This window comes from Oryzias melastigma, linkage group LG5 (assembly GCF_002922805.2).
Source record: "Oryzias melastigma strain HK-1 linkage group LG5, ASM292280v2, whole genome shotgun sequence".
NCBI lineage: Eukaryota > Metazoa > Chordata > Actinopteri > Beloniformes > Adrianichthyidae > Oryzias > Oryzias melastigma.
This window is the reverse complement of record NC_050516.1, coordinates 34,040,716-34,056,318: the sequence shown is the minus strand read 5'-3', so window position 1 is coordinate 34,056,318 and position 15,603 is coordinate 34,040,716. Positions and strand designations below refer to the sequence as shown.

The window sequence follows — 15,603 nt, the reverse complement described above, 5'->3', positions numbered from 1 at the left end:
ATATTATTTTTTAAATTCTTCAATTCAATTTCGAGTTTACACAGTTATACACATTTGTTTAGAAAAAAACATTATTAGTCTGTATATGTTTTTAAGATATTCATGTTCATCCAATCCAGTTCACATACTGTAATAATGAGATTGTTAATATCATACAGTGCTACAAGGATTCTCAAAAAGAGAAGTTCTAACAAAAATGTTCAGATCATTAACATTGTAAACATTGTTCAGCTTCTCCTGGAGGATGTTTCAGTTTGGCCACTAGATGGCGACCGCGCTACAGAATTACACCTTATTCCAGAAGAAGAAAAAGTATGAGCAAAGAACGGTGTTTTAGACCACAAATGGTTACTTTAAAAATATTTTCTTAAAAAAGTTTGGAAAGTTCATGCCTGTGAGTTTGCAAAGATGTTCATTTATTCAGCAATGTATGTTTAGGTCAACTGAGTGTTAGCATTAGCCATCCTATGGGAAATCCTATAAGATGTTAGCATCAGGCTAGCAGACTTTAGCTTTATGTGCTAAATCACGCTGTATGTTTCAGAATCGATTCTTGATCTGTTAAGTGTAGATTGATTCAAATCAATTGATTTTATCAACCTAGCACAAACAATCTATCGCTCATGAGTTTTCGTGGCATTTTTTTTTTTATATCTGTGCACGCTTCTACACGGACAATAAGTCTCGTTTTATTTTACACATAAATAGGCTCATATATTCACTATTTTCCCACTATCAAAAGGTTGCCTTTTAGCAGTTGTTTCCCACTAACAGACACTAGAGGGCACTGCAGGTTTGTGTATCAGTATTTGCTGCTGACAGAAACGCAGAAGAAGAAGTGCCGTTCAAAACAAACGTGGCTGAGAATTTCATGAACGTTTTGATGTTTTTCTTATTTGCATCAAGACATTATTATTATTTTTTTTCCCTTGGACTAATGCGGGACAACAAGCCAACACTGGATTACAAACAGACAGAAGAGCAGCTAAAAACACCGTCATTCAGATTAGGCTAATTTAATAGTGGATTAGTCGTTATTTTATATTATATGGAGTCGGGAGTGCAGAAAGTTGAAAGTTATAATGGCATTCTGGTAGCTTTTTGGACTATTTTTGCATTTATTGAGAATTCTCGGGCTATTTTGGAGTTTAGCTAATATTTTAATTCAATTCAATTTTATTTATATAGCCCAAAATCACAAGGAAATTTGCCTCATTGGGCTTCATATTTCAGTTGCATGCTAGCTTTTTTGGCTAATTTAGGCTTTTTTTTTTTTTTTGCTTTGTAATGTATTTTAGAGTTTAGCTAATATTTTACTGCATGCTAGCTATTTTGGCTAACATGGGTTTTTTTTTTGTTTGTTTTTAGGCTAATTAGGCATTTAGCTAACATTTTAGCTAACATCAACTTCAGCATTTTCAACTATCACCTTCAGGGTCTTTAGCTATCAAGTTCAGCATCTTCAGCTATCAAAACTACCATCTTCAGCGGTCAATTTCAGCTTACAGCATTCACACTAGCATTATCGCAGGTAATGTTTTATATCTAGCTTTTAGTTAGTTTGAAGCTAATGATGGTTAAGATGTGGACTTTACGTCCAGTTTGTGCATGACCTGATTAGTAAACTAATCTGAAAAAAATAATCAGTGATTCTTAAAATAATCGTTTGTAGCAGCACTAATTCAGATGCAGCTCCTGCAGGCTAGAAGGTAAAGATCACCGTGAGAAAAAGAAAAAGACTGCTGTCCTGAACCCAGAATGAAACGTGATTATAGATGCTTTTGTAAAACTCTTTCAAATAAACAACTTAACCTCTGAACATCATCCGTATCTTCCGTGCATTTTAAACGAGATATACAGTCAAATGTAGCGATGAGGCTAAAAGATAGCTTCTCCACACGCTAGGGAGCGTCTAGTTTATCAACACATTTTTGACGCAACTTCTGGTTTGTTGAATTTGTTCATAAATGTAGGACTTTTCTCTTAAAAGTGCGACGTTTTTTTCTTCTTCATTATGTATTTTTTGGCTTCTGCGACTTGTACTGGTGATTGGCATTCGTTTCTCAGCGCTCTGCGCGGGTCAAAAGATCAGCCTCCAGTCCTGGAACACGCCGGCTGGGTTTTCTTTCGACGGCCGCGATGGCTTTCAGTGCTTCAATCTTCTTTACTGTATGCTCACAGGAACACTTATTCACATGCCTTTAGTGGTGGGGAGTGTGCAAATGTATACCCTTCTAAGGTGTGATTTGCAATCCATGTATAATTAATCTAACCTTGGTGACATCCTAATATATTATGAGAAAAGATCTCCCTGAGGTACCCTGAGGGAGAAAAAGTCCACAGTTTCATTTTTCATTATGCTGTTTGAGAGAACAGGTGGTCCATGTATTGATTTCCTCACTCCACTTCCATGAAAAAGACCGTGGTTAGATTAATGTCAAGCTCCAGAGCCACAGGCCAGGGGAAGCCATCGCTTTTCCTTTTTTTCTCCTCCTTTTTTTATAAACATAAAGCCAGATCAGTTCCATGGTGCAGCTCTTAATTCGTCTTCCCTTTCCTGCGTGCAGGTCAGATGTATTTGCGAGCGCGTCTATCGTCTGAAAAGACACTTTTTGACAAGAGTTTCCACAATAGGAGTAAATATTTTATGCGGTGTCACACGCGGCCCAAGGCTGGATGTGACTCGGTTGGCGTGGAGAGATAATTAGCCCGAATGTGATAAAACAATTTTATCTTGGCAGAGGCAAATAACTCCTGGGCCTTAACCTTCACGGCCGGGGTGTCACGATCCAGAAAAAAAACGCCACAGAACAAATCTAACCTGTGCTCTGAAAGGTCACAGCGTGCAGCGAGCGCACTTCTACATGAGAACACACAATTTTCCTACACTCATTTTGTCAGATATAATACAACCTCAAATGCATCATATTGTTGGATGTCATAAATGTGACAAATGAAAATGGCACATGGTACAAGATGGAGCTGTCACATGGTTAAAAGCCAGATCCCACACCGCCACGCTCCTCCAGAGCCATTCATCATTTGATTTTACTTTTACTCTCTGGTTCACCGACTGGAATAATGCATCACGTTTGATATATGCAGTCGGACTTATGATAAAGTAGTTTTCAAAGGTAAATCTTTGATAACCACTTCTGTAATTCACCTTATACAAGCATGCGAAAATGAAAGTCCGTGTTCAGCTTTTAAGTTCAGAAAAGGAAAAATCTGAAATCTGAAAGTTCATTTCAGGTCAAAAGTGTTGTTACTTAAAGGACCCACTTCCATGAAAACTGTGTTTTGGGTGTTTTTAACGTGTTCTTGTGGTCTTTTTATGAGGATGGAGGAGATCTACAAAGAAATTTAAGCACTTCTGAGCACTTTCTCATTCAAATCACTAATCAGAAGCAGAATTTTAAAAACGTGAATTGAGAAGAACTTATCTTTGTTTCCCTCGTCTGAGCTGGTATCTGGATCAGAAATGTACGGATGGATAGCTCCAATATTGCTCACCATTTTTATTGCACCAGTAACGTTAGATTGGATTCGTGAGGGGCTGTAAAGAGATAGCTCTCAGCTATGGGTGACGGGAAGGTGGGGCGGGGTTGCTCCACACCATTGACTGTATAGAACTAGACAGAGATCGTGACGTCAACCATTGAAAATGCCTTAATAATAATGATAATCCGTGGTCTGTAGGGCTGGGAATGTCAGGGTAACTCACGATACAATGTGATTCACGATAAATGGCTCACGATATCGATGAATCTCGATATGGCAAACATGAAAAGCAGGAAGGAAGGACAGAGAAGTGCACCTTGTGTTGTAGCCGGATGAAAACGTATCCGGGATTTAATGTCTAAAACTTTATAGGCACGTATCAGTCCAATTAAAAATGATGACGATTTCACTCCTTACATTTCATCGTCATGCTCATGCAAAGCATGGTGGAGGACCGGTAATGGTTCGTGAATTGAAATATCTCGATAGTTCGCCATACCGATATTTTGTCCCAGCTCCAGAGGTCTGTACGGACCACTAACCACGACTCGGCCCACATTTGCCAGGGAGGCATGGCAGTGCCTCACCTGCACATGTACTACGGATTATAATAACCATTTGAAATATTTAAATGTTAGCTTCAATACTACAATTAATACAAAAAATACTGAAAGTTTAATTTTGACTTTTTAACTATTTAATTTGGACATTGGGGGCTGGGGGCAAGGAAGTAGGACTGCCACAGTTAGTCGACTATTAAAATAGTCGACAACTAATGTAATAGTCGATTAGTTGTTATTTTATTTTGTATGTAATAATGGCATTCTGCTAGCTTTTTGGACTATTTTAGCATTTATTAAGGTTTTTTAGGCTATTTTGGAGTTTAGCTAATATTTCAGCTACATGCTAGCTATTTTAGCTAATTCAGGATTTGTTCAGTGTTTTAGGCTAATTTGGAGTTCAGCTAAAATTTCAGCTGACTAACTCAGGCTTTTTCAGTTTTTTAGGCTACTTTGGCATTTTACTAATATTTTAGCTGGCTTTCAGCTTCAGCGTTTTTAGTTATTAATTTCAGCAGCTTCAGCTATCAGCAGTAGCATCTTCAGCGGCTAAATTCAGCTTACAGTGTTCTCACTAGCATTATCACAGGTAATGTTATATATCTAGTTTTTAGTTCGTTTAAAGCTAATGATGGTTAAGATGTGTGCTTTACATCCAGTTTGCACATGACCCGATTAGTCGACTAATCGGAAAAAATAATCGGTGATTAGTCGACTATTCAAATAATCGTTTGTGGCAGCACTAATTAAACTCTTAGAAATATATGTTTTGCCTAAAAACAGCATAATTCTATTTAAAAGACAACTGGAAATGATCGGAATGTGACTTCAACAAAAACACTGAGTCAAAATCCAGTGGCATCGATTATTAAACACAAACTGCACCAAAATGTGGATGGAATAGTCTTCAACAAAAGTGTGAATCTGTAACTACGTCCCTGTCATCTCCTATGATGCTGAGCAGGAATTCAGGGTCGGATCCTTGAGTTCTACAGCATTCATTCATGTATCTTTTCTCAGCTCTCTTAAGGTGTCGGTACACATTTCAGCTGTGACGAGGTCAGGCATTTGACTCGGCCCCTGCAGCTCCCTTAAAACGAGTTTTTTTTTTTTTAGCAGCGCTACTGTAGGTTTGCTGGTGTACTTGAAATTGTTGTCCCATCACCCGACCCGCATGCAGCCAAAGTTCAACTGCGGGACAAACTGCCTCCCGTTTGATTCAGGGCGACTTCGGAATACAGAGGAGAAGATGGAATTTTCGATGATGGTGAGATGTTGCGGCTGCAAAGCCAAACCACTAAAGTGCAACTAAACATCTCAATGCTGGTGTCTTCTCCTCAGAGCGGAACGTTCCAGAAACCCTGGGATTTGTTCCTACAACCCGAATAAAAAAAACTTAAGCAAGGAAAAAAAACAAAAAGGTTTGGATGGCGGGAAAATATTCCCCACATGCATGTAATATCAATGCACAGCCTTAATGAATGCTGGCTTTACAACTGCCAAGACGCCAGAAAGTCTCCTTTCTCCTGCATTGAAGAACTGAATTCTAATTTTCTTTTTTTTTTTTAATTAAACCTCAATTTTTCATTGTGTGAATGCATTCAATGCATTCACACTATTGAGATTCTTCATTTACGTTTTCTTCCGTACGTTTTTTGACACGTAAAAACTCAAGCACACTTTATGCGATTTACACAATCTAGGTATCAAAACGTTCAGCTCGTTAAGGACATTACTGCTTGTATTTTTGGGTTTCTCAAATTTTACAGTTTTCGCGATATTACACAATTTATGCGAATTTTCAGCCCATGTTAAGTCAATGGGAAAATTTAAAACTTTTTACTGCACCTTAAAACTTTTACAATATGGTATCAAAACGTTCAGCAGGTTCAGGACATTAATGCAAGAACTTTTGGTATTCGTACATTTTACGTTTTTTACGCAATTTATGCTAATTAATGCAATTTCAGCTATTAATGCTAATTAATGCAATTTAAGCACTTTACACACTTTACACACTTTATACACTTTATACACTTAATGCACGTTATACAATTTAAGCAATTACTGCAAATTTAAGCAATTTACGCGATTTACAACAACCGAATTAATGCGATAATGCATTCACACTAGCATTATCGCAGGTAATGTGACTTTTCTAGTTTCATTTTTGTTTCATAACAGCTTCTGAAGAAATCTTTATTTTCTTCTTCCAGGTGGATTCCTTAACATTTAAACAGTAACATTCAAAACAGTTTAAATATCATAACTATAACTATATCATTTCACAATAATCTAAATTAAATGTGTTTTAAAAAGTTGCATCTCACTGGCTTTAATTCGTATTCCACACAATTTGGGGGCGGAGCATTATGAATACATTTTAACTTTTTGTAAATATAACGATTTTGTTTTTATATCTAAAAAAAAAAAACAACTTTCCCAGCAGTGTTTTAATTATGATTACGTTTTTTAACCAAAATCTCACAATGTAAATGTCGATTTTTCATGAAACATGATGTCTGTGTGACTTCCATTCATCATCGTCTGAAAACCGTCAGCAAAGTTTGGTTTAAAGTTCTCAAAAATAAAACATTTTTAGTTGTTTCCTTACCTTAAACATTCAAGAATCCCTAGTAAAATATTTAGAAGCCTCTCATTGAAAATCAAACTGGTTTTTATTATCCTTTATCCCTTTTTTTCCTGGTTTGTGAGGTAGCTTTTATTGTACAAAAAGAGCTGAACATTGTGCGTTTGAGCGTGCGTGGGTTGTTTTTAAAATTCACATCCAGCTCTGGAACAATATTTAAAGGAAATGAACAGCCTGTTTTTTCCTTCTTTTACAAGAAATAAACAAAAAAAAAGTATCTTTCCTTTATCATCGAGTAAAAACCGTCAATCTGCTGAAAGATGTTTATTATTTTCCTCATTTGCTCAGAATCTGTGTTCCTTAAATACAAAGACGTCAAATGCATTGATCTACACGCCAAACCATCCCAAGCCGTGAAGCGGCATTATTTCATATGAAGTTATGTAACTGAAGGGCATAGTTTTTCCAACAGCTGCACAGGCTGGCCATTAAAGGGAGTTCTATAATATTATTTAGAAGCAACCATCAAAACGGCAGACGCACAACAGCTTTATAATGGCTGCATTTAATCCAGTGCCCTTTAACAGTACGCTGAACACAAAATGATGTGACAAAAATAAATCTAATTACGCAGCCATTCAGCATCAAAAGCTGTGCTGGTAGAGAGTGTTCCAAAGAAGAGCGCCAAGACACAAACAGAGGAGGATCGGCGCCGTGTTTGGATCTGCTGCACACCAGCAGCTTCCACCACAATATGTTCCATTTAAGCTAATCATTAACCATTTAGGTTAAGATTTAGTAAAAAAGAAAAGAGGATTCGCAAAACGTATGAAATATGAGATATTTCCATACTATGAAATTAAAATAGTTATTTTTTTAAGTGCACCTTGTAATTTAAATCACCATAATGTAATAATTTTATGCAAAGTTGACAACATCAAGCCAAATGAACTTGATGCATATTGGATTCAGTGCATATCAGGTGAGAGGAACTTGTGTTACTAAGGAGGGCATGGCCTAGAAAGGTCAAAATCCTATTTAAAGGTGTGCAGAATTATTATGCTAATTCTTCTCCTCGAGTAAAGTGGGCAGTAAGAGAGATTTTACTGACCCTGACAAGTCAAATATTGTAAAAAGTCTTTCAGAGGGATGCAGCTCTCTTGAAATATCCAACATACTGGGGTGTGATCGCAGAACTATTAAGGGTTTTGTTGCAAATTGTTGATGAGGAAGCAAAAACCTGTGGAGAAGAGAAGATGCTAATTAACTACCAAAGATTTGAGAATAATCAACCGTGAAGCTACCAGGAACCCTTTATCCACCAGTGCTGCCATATTCCACAACTGTAACCTACCTGGAGTGTAAAAAAGACATTCAGTTCTTAGACATGGCCAAAGTCAGAAAAGCTGAAACCAGACCACCTCTCAACAAGTTCAAACATCAAGAATAGGCTGAGAAATGTCTCAGGACAGACTTTTCAAAGGTTTTGTGGACTGATGAGATGAGAGCGACTCTTGATGGACCAGAAGGTTGGGCCCGTGGTTGGATCAGTAATGGACACGGAGCTCCACTTGGACTTATACGCTAGCAAGGTGGAGCTGGTGTGAGCAGGTATCATTAAAAATAACCTACTTGGACCTTTTCAACTTGAAAATGGACTCAAGATCAAGTCTCAGACCTACTGTTAATTTCTAGAAGACACTTTCTTCAAGCATCTTTCAAGAAGACCCTCATTTGTATACAAGTCAACGCTCCATCACATTCACCAAAGTACTCTACTACATGGCTGGCCTACAAAGGCCTTAAGGATGAAGAACTCATGACATAGACCCCTTCCTCATTTGACCTGAACCTTACTGAAAACTGTTGGACCTTATTTAGTGAAGATTTACAGTAAAGGTAAACAAGACACCTCTGAACACAAAACGTTGATCCCAAGAAGATGAAGAAACTGACCAACTCTATGAATGGAAGGCTTGTGTCCGTCATTGAAAAAAACATGGCTACATTGCTCACTGAGATTTTTCTTATACTTCTAACATGGCTAACACTTTTAATATGGCTAACACTTCTAACATGGCTAACACTTCTGGCTAACACTTCTAATATGGCTAACACTTCTGGCACTTCTAGCATGGCTAACACTTCTGGCTAACACTTCTAATATGGCTAACACTTCTGGCCAACACTTCTAATATGGCTAACACTTTCAATATGGCTAACACTTCTAGCATGGCTAACACTTCTGGCTAACACTTCTAGCATGGCTAACACTTCTGGCTAACACTTCTAATATGGCTAACACTTCTGGCCAACACTTCTAATATGGCTAACACTTCTGGCTAACACTTCTAATATGGCTAACACTTCTGGCCAACACTTCTAATATGGCTAACACTTTCAATATGGCTAACACTTCTAGCATGGCTAACACTTCTGGCTAACACTTTTAATATGGCTAACACTTCTAACATGGCTCACACTTCTGGCTAACACTTCTAATATGGCTAACACATCTGGCTAACACTTCTAACATGGCTAACACTTCTAATATGGCTAACACTTCTGGCTAACACTTCTAACATGACTAACAATTCTGGCTAACACATCTAACATGGCTAACAATTCTGTACAACACTTCTAATATGGCTAACACTTCTGGCTAACATTTCTAACATGGCTAACACTTCTGGCTAACGCTTCTAACATGGCTAACACTTCTGGACTAAAACTTCTAACATGGCTAACACTTCTGGGTAACATTTCTAACATGGCTAACACTTCTGGCTAAAATTAATAACATGGCTAAGACTTCTGGCTAACGCTTCTAACATGGCTAACAATTCTGTACAACACTTCTAATATGGCTAACACTTCTGGCTAACATTTCTAACATGGCTAACACTTCTGGCTAACACTTCTAACATGGCTAACAATTCTGGACCAACACTTCTAACATGGCTAACACTTCTGGCTAACGCTTCTAACATGGCTAACACTTCTGGACTAAAACTTCTAACATGGCTAACACTTCTGGACTAAAACTTCTAACGTGGCTAACACTTCTGGCTAACACTTCTAACATGGCTAAGACTTCTGGCTAACAATTCTGGACCAAAACTTCTAACATGGCTAACACTTCTGGCTAACACTTCTAATATGGCTAACACTTCTGGCTAACACTTCTGTACTAAAACTTCTAACGTGGCTAACAATTCTGGCTAACACTTCTAACATGGCTAACACTTCTGGCTAACGCTTCTGGCTAACACTTCTGTCTAACACTTCTGTACTAAAACTTCTAACGTGGCTAACAACTCTGGCTAACACTTCTAATGTGGCTAACAATTCTGGCTAACGCTTCTAACATGGCTAACACTTCTGGCTAACACTTATAACATGGCTAACACTTCTGGCTAACGCTTCAAACATGGCTAACAATTCTGTACAACACTTCTAATATGGCTAACACTTCTGGCTAACATTTCTAACATGGCTAACACTTCTGGCTAACGCTTCTAACATGGCTAACAATTCTGGACCAACACTTCTAACATGGCTAACACTTCTGGCTAACGCTTCTAACATGGCTAACACTTCTGGACTAAAACTTCTAACATGGCTAACACTTCTGGACTAAAACTTCTAACGTGGCTAACACTTCTGGCTAACACTTCTAACATGGCTAACACTTCTGGCTAACAATTCTGGACCAAAACTTCTAACATGGCTAACACTTCTGGCTAACACTTCTGTACTAAAACTTCTAACGTGGCTAACAATTCTGGCTAACACTTCTAACATGGCTAACACTTCTGGCTAACGCTTCTGGCTAACACTTCTGTCTAACACTTCTGTACTAAAACTTCTAACGTGGCTAACAATTCTGGCTAACACTTCTAACGTGGCTAACAATTCTGGCTAACACTTCTAATATGGCTAACACTTCTAATATGGCCTACACTTCTGTACAACACCTCTCACATGGCTAACACTTCTGGCTAACACTTCTAACATGGCTAACACTTCTTGACAACACTTCTAACATGGCTAACATGTGGCGTGTTCTAGAGTTCATCTATCCATCTTCTTGGCCGCTTCTTCCCGTTCGGGGTCGCGGGGTGCCGGAGCCTATCCCGACTACTGATGGGCGAAGGCGGGGTACACCCTGGACAGGTCGCCAGTCTGTCGCAGGGCCTCAATCACACACACATTCACTCTAACATTCACACCTAGGGGCAATTTAGAGTCACCAATGAACCTATGAAGCATGTTTTTGGACGGTGGGAGGAAGCCGGAGTCCCCGGTGAAAACCCACGCATGCACGGGGAGAACATGCAAACTCCACACAGAAAGGTCCCAGCCGGGATTCGAACCGGGCCTTCTCGCTGTGAGGCAAGAGCACTAACCACCGCGCCACCGTACTATGAAAACAGTCCAAGTCTCACTGACTGATAGATTTATCTCTGACTGTTTGGTCTCATTTAATGTACCTTGTGGTTCAGGGGCCCTATATATGCCCTATATGTATAACATACATTTAAAAACTGAAGGCGAGCTCTTGAAGGTGAGCATGATGTTAAAGTGATATGTATGCTGTTTATTCATGACTCAGAACAAATTATAACTTGGTGTTGCAAACTCTCACTGTACAACTATTTAAGGTCTTTGCCTTTTATTTTCACTATAACCAGAACTTTTTTTCCCTTTAATTAGTTAAACACTGAGGAGTTTTTCGATAAGATCATATATCCATTGTAAAAAATCCCACAGGTGGAGTTATTTGGTTTCTTAAAGTAAACATTGATTTTTGCTGATTTCTGCAGTGGGCAGCTGCAATCCAATAACCCACGAAAGCTCTCTCTAATCTCAGTGACATTTATTTAAACTTCATAGAAACTCAAACTGTATTTTTGGAATGGTAGCTCAATAACAATCAATAAGACATAAAGCAATTTCTCTAGGAAAAAGAGCATTTTTTGGCTCAACTGTTAATTAAAAAGGTGTAAATAAGAGGCTTTCTGTTGGTGAAGGAGGATGAAGCATCACAATGTTGAAGAGTTTACTCACACTTGCTTTTACAGAAAGTGAAGGTAGCGGTGTACCAAGGTCTGCTCTCAACTATAGAGCTTCAAATCATTTTTATGACATTCAAAAACTTCAAGAGAGAGTATTTGAGAATATTTTTCTGTGTGCACCTGAAACACCATCAGTCACAACGTGGATCAAGCTGCGTTCACACTGGACACGATTCCTGTGTCGGGGGGGGGGGCAGTTCTAATGTCAAGTCAGATGGGATCAGAAGTCCTGCTGCGGGATTTGAGCGTCAGGCGTGGCCGTAATGTGGCGCTGTATAAAATTAGACATGCTACATGGCCAATTTTTCACCCTGGGTCAGAATTTTAAAGAATCTGAACATCCAAACTGGGGCCAATATCATTTGAAATAGAAAAAAAATATTGGTGCTTGGCCAAAAAAAGTAACATCTCTGAAACTATTTGCTATTCTAAGATAAACTAATTTATTTTCTGTTTAAAATGTTCTGTTTTTTAGGTTTCAAAACTCAAAATTTCAATTTCAAAACTTTTTTCACTTTCAACTTTTTTTTTTTTTTTTCGCTTTCGAATCTGAAAATTTTAGTTTAAAAACTTTTGGCCCAGTTGTGGCGCGGCTAACACAAGGGACCAATCAAAATCAATGAGGGTGGTAACTTGAGTCCAAGTGTATGGAGCCAAATTGAGGCCATAAATATCTAAAACCCAAATAAAACATTTTGAAAAAAATATTTAATTGTCAGAAACGTTTTGATTTTCTAAAATAAACTTAATTATTTCCAGCTTTAAATGTTCTGTCTTTTCTTCACTTTCAAGTCTTTGTTGCTTTTTTTTTTTTGAATCCTAAAATTTTTGTTTCAAAACTCTTGGCCCCATTGGGGCGGGGTTAACTTGAAGGACCAATCAAAATCAATGAGGGTGGTTACTTCCGTCCTGGTGCGTTCACAGACTCTAAATACTTGGATAATTACAGTCACTGACTGTTATTATCACCCTCGTCGATTTTGATTGGTCCTATATGTTAGCCCCGCCCCAAAGCCCTACAACAGGGCCAAAAGTTTTGAAACTGAAATTTTCAGATTCGAATGCAAAACAACAAAAAAAATGGTTGAAAGTGAAAAAAAAGTTTTGAAATTGAAATTTTGAGTTTTGAAGCCTAAAAAACAGAACATTTGAAGCTGGAAATTATTAAGTTTTAGAATAGCAAAAAGTTTCGGACATTTTACGTTTTCTTGGCGAAACACCAACAATTCTTTTTTTTGTTTTACTTGGGTTTCAAATAATATTGGCCCCGATTCAGCTCCATAGCACTCAGCTCCTGCCTGTAGCAGGTTGATGTTGGAACCAGCGTGTTGAGTCCAAAACCAACATGGAGGAGAATCTGATTGTTCTCCTACTGAACTTCATTTTAATTTTCTTTTTTCCTTTGATAAAATAATAAAATGTCTTTAAATTGTATACTTCTTTATTTTTTTCCCTCCTTGGACTAATACGGAACAGCTAGCCATCACAGAGAAGCGGAAGTACCGCTGAAAGCAGCCTTCATCCAGACTCATCTGCTGTGGTAGATGTTGAAGCTGAGAGTCTCTGAATGACCTCATGAACCCAGACATGGAGACGTGATCATCAAAGTTTTTGTAGAGATTTTCAAAATAAATAAACCTGATCTCGCAACATCACTAGTTTCTTCCATGCATTGTAAAAGAGATATACAGTCGATGCTTCCATGTAGCGATGACAGTAAAAAGGTTTGGACAGTGGCTTAAGTTTATGAACACACTTTGGACACTTGTTTTTGGTTTACTATATTTACTAGGTATCAGCTCATCATATATCTAACGCCTCACAAACGATTCTCCATCGTTCAGCATCGACCTTCAGAGCTGAACCCGGGACATTTGTCAAACGGTGCTGCGACATGACGGCTTACCTCTACAGGGAACCTTTTGCCATTTATGCTGTGTTCGGAGCCTGCTGATCCACTACTCTGGCCCCAGTGAAACTCCATCTTCTCGGCTTTAAAACGCCCCGGCAGTCCCGCTCCTCTCACAAAATAGTCATCCTTCAGGAGCACAGCGACTGCAAGGAAAAGAAAAAAAATCTAACTAAAAACACTCATTGAAAGGTTAGAGTACATTAGCAGACTAGAGACCATAGCATGAATAATTGTAGAGGTTAGGTCAGTGGACAGCTTTGTTTATGCGATACTTTCCATTTCTGATTTTATTTCTATGATCTCATGCTAGGACTAAAAAGCGTTATTGAAACCCACTTCCTCCGCCGTTCTTCAGAGGTCATCTTGAACACGTGTATTGGTGCGTTGCCTGGGGGTATCCATGTATGTACAGGAGAAAATGTGGGGGGGCCACCATTAGCGCTCGTTACCGTTCACAGCAGTGTCTTATAAGGCCGGATTAAAAGTGTCTCGGTTTTCTACAACATCTGAAGCACCATGACAAGCCCAACTCTCATCCCTCTGCAGTTCTGATTAAGGTCGCATGCTAATGCATTAAGAGCCCCGCACCACATCTAGATCTGACATCATTAGTCAGATTAGACCTGCTGCTCTGTCAGCTGATCCTCCGCTACACATGGAGATTTAGTCGGCTGCTGAAAAAGAACCGCCAACTTTTCATCGTTTGACGGCAAACTATGAAATCGCAGACTGCTGGGAAAGCACCAATGAACCGTTTTGTAAAGAGTTTTTAAAAGATGGACGGACGGACAGACGGAGGAAAAAAGGTGAAAACCAACAAAAGACTAAAAGATCAGAGACAGGCCTTGTGTGCAGAGCTGAACTCCTGTCGTGAGGCAAGAAAACATCTGCTAGCAGCATTAATGTGCCAGTGATGCTAAAGATGAAGGCCTACAGGATGAAGAAGGAAAAAACCCGAACCAACAGTAACAGTCAGGGTCCGGGGCTGCATGGCGCTCTAGGCGAAACCTGGTTTCTGGATTCTCAACAATGAAATGATATTCACTTAATTATTTTATTTTTTTTTTAATAGTAACACTTTTCCCTAGCCGGGACGTGAAACGGGATGTGGCCCCCTTCCAATGGAAGCATCTCTCAGCATAGTAGATCTTTTCATAAGCATCTCCAGTAGTTAAGGTTTAAAGTTTTAAATATTTCTGTTGTTAAGGGTTTAAAAAGAGGAAAAAAAAAAAAAAACTAGATCGCCAGTTAAATATTTTTTTTCTAACCAAAAACAAGAGTATATTTCAACTGAAATGGGGGCGGGGTTGGGTGAATTCTCAAGCAATTGAATGCCAATAAAACAGACTTTGAGACCCCTTTTTCCTTTCTATTTTAACCTTAAAGCAGTCCCGAGGGCTTGTTTTGCTCCTTTTTCATCCTTAAAGTTTTAATTATTAGTTTTTTTAAAGTTTTTTAAATTTTTTACACACAAAATGAGTGGTGTACTAAACCGTAAAAAAAGACAAAAACCTGCAATTTGACATCCCCTCCAGAAGATGGTGCCCTAGGCGGCCGCCTAGGCTGTCTACACCCTGCAATCAGTTTTGGGTCCATACGCAAGTTAGTCTGCATGAGAAATAACTAGCAAAAAATGTCTAATCAAAAAGAAAAAAACATATATCACACTCTGGAGTATGAAGTCGCACTTTTTAGAGAAAAATCTAACCTTTCAGCACAAATCCGCTAAGCCCAGCTTAACTATATAAAAATTAAGAAATACAAGATTTGTATTCGTTTGATCTGTATAAAAAAAGTATCAAATTAAGAGGAAATTATCAGATTCTCTTCCATGTTTGTTTTGGACGACACTTCTTCTGCCACTGTAAGTCACAAATACTCCGGATGCAGCACCCTCTAGTGGTTGTTAGCGGAAACAACTGCTTAAAGACAACCAGTGTTTCCTGGGAAAATAACAAAAAA

The 15,603-nt window shown here is 38.5% G+C and overlaps 1 protein-coding gene across 1 annotated transcript in view; it reads right to left on the bottom strand.

Annotated features, from left to right (window-relative positions):
* The window catches only part of ptprga (protein tyrosine phosphatase receptor type Ga), a gene marked incomplete at its 5' end in the record, with an annotated part of 89,903 nt that overhangs the window by 65,605 nt on the left and 8,695 nt on the right, over window positions 1-15,603 (bottom strand). The window contains 1 exon segment of the mRNA XM_024269808.1: window positions 13,636-13,784. Within this exon segment, the coding sequence (XP_024125576.1) occupies window positions 13,636-13,784 (149 nt within the window).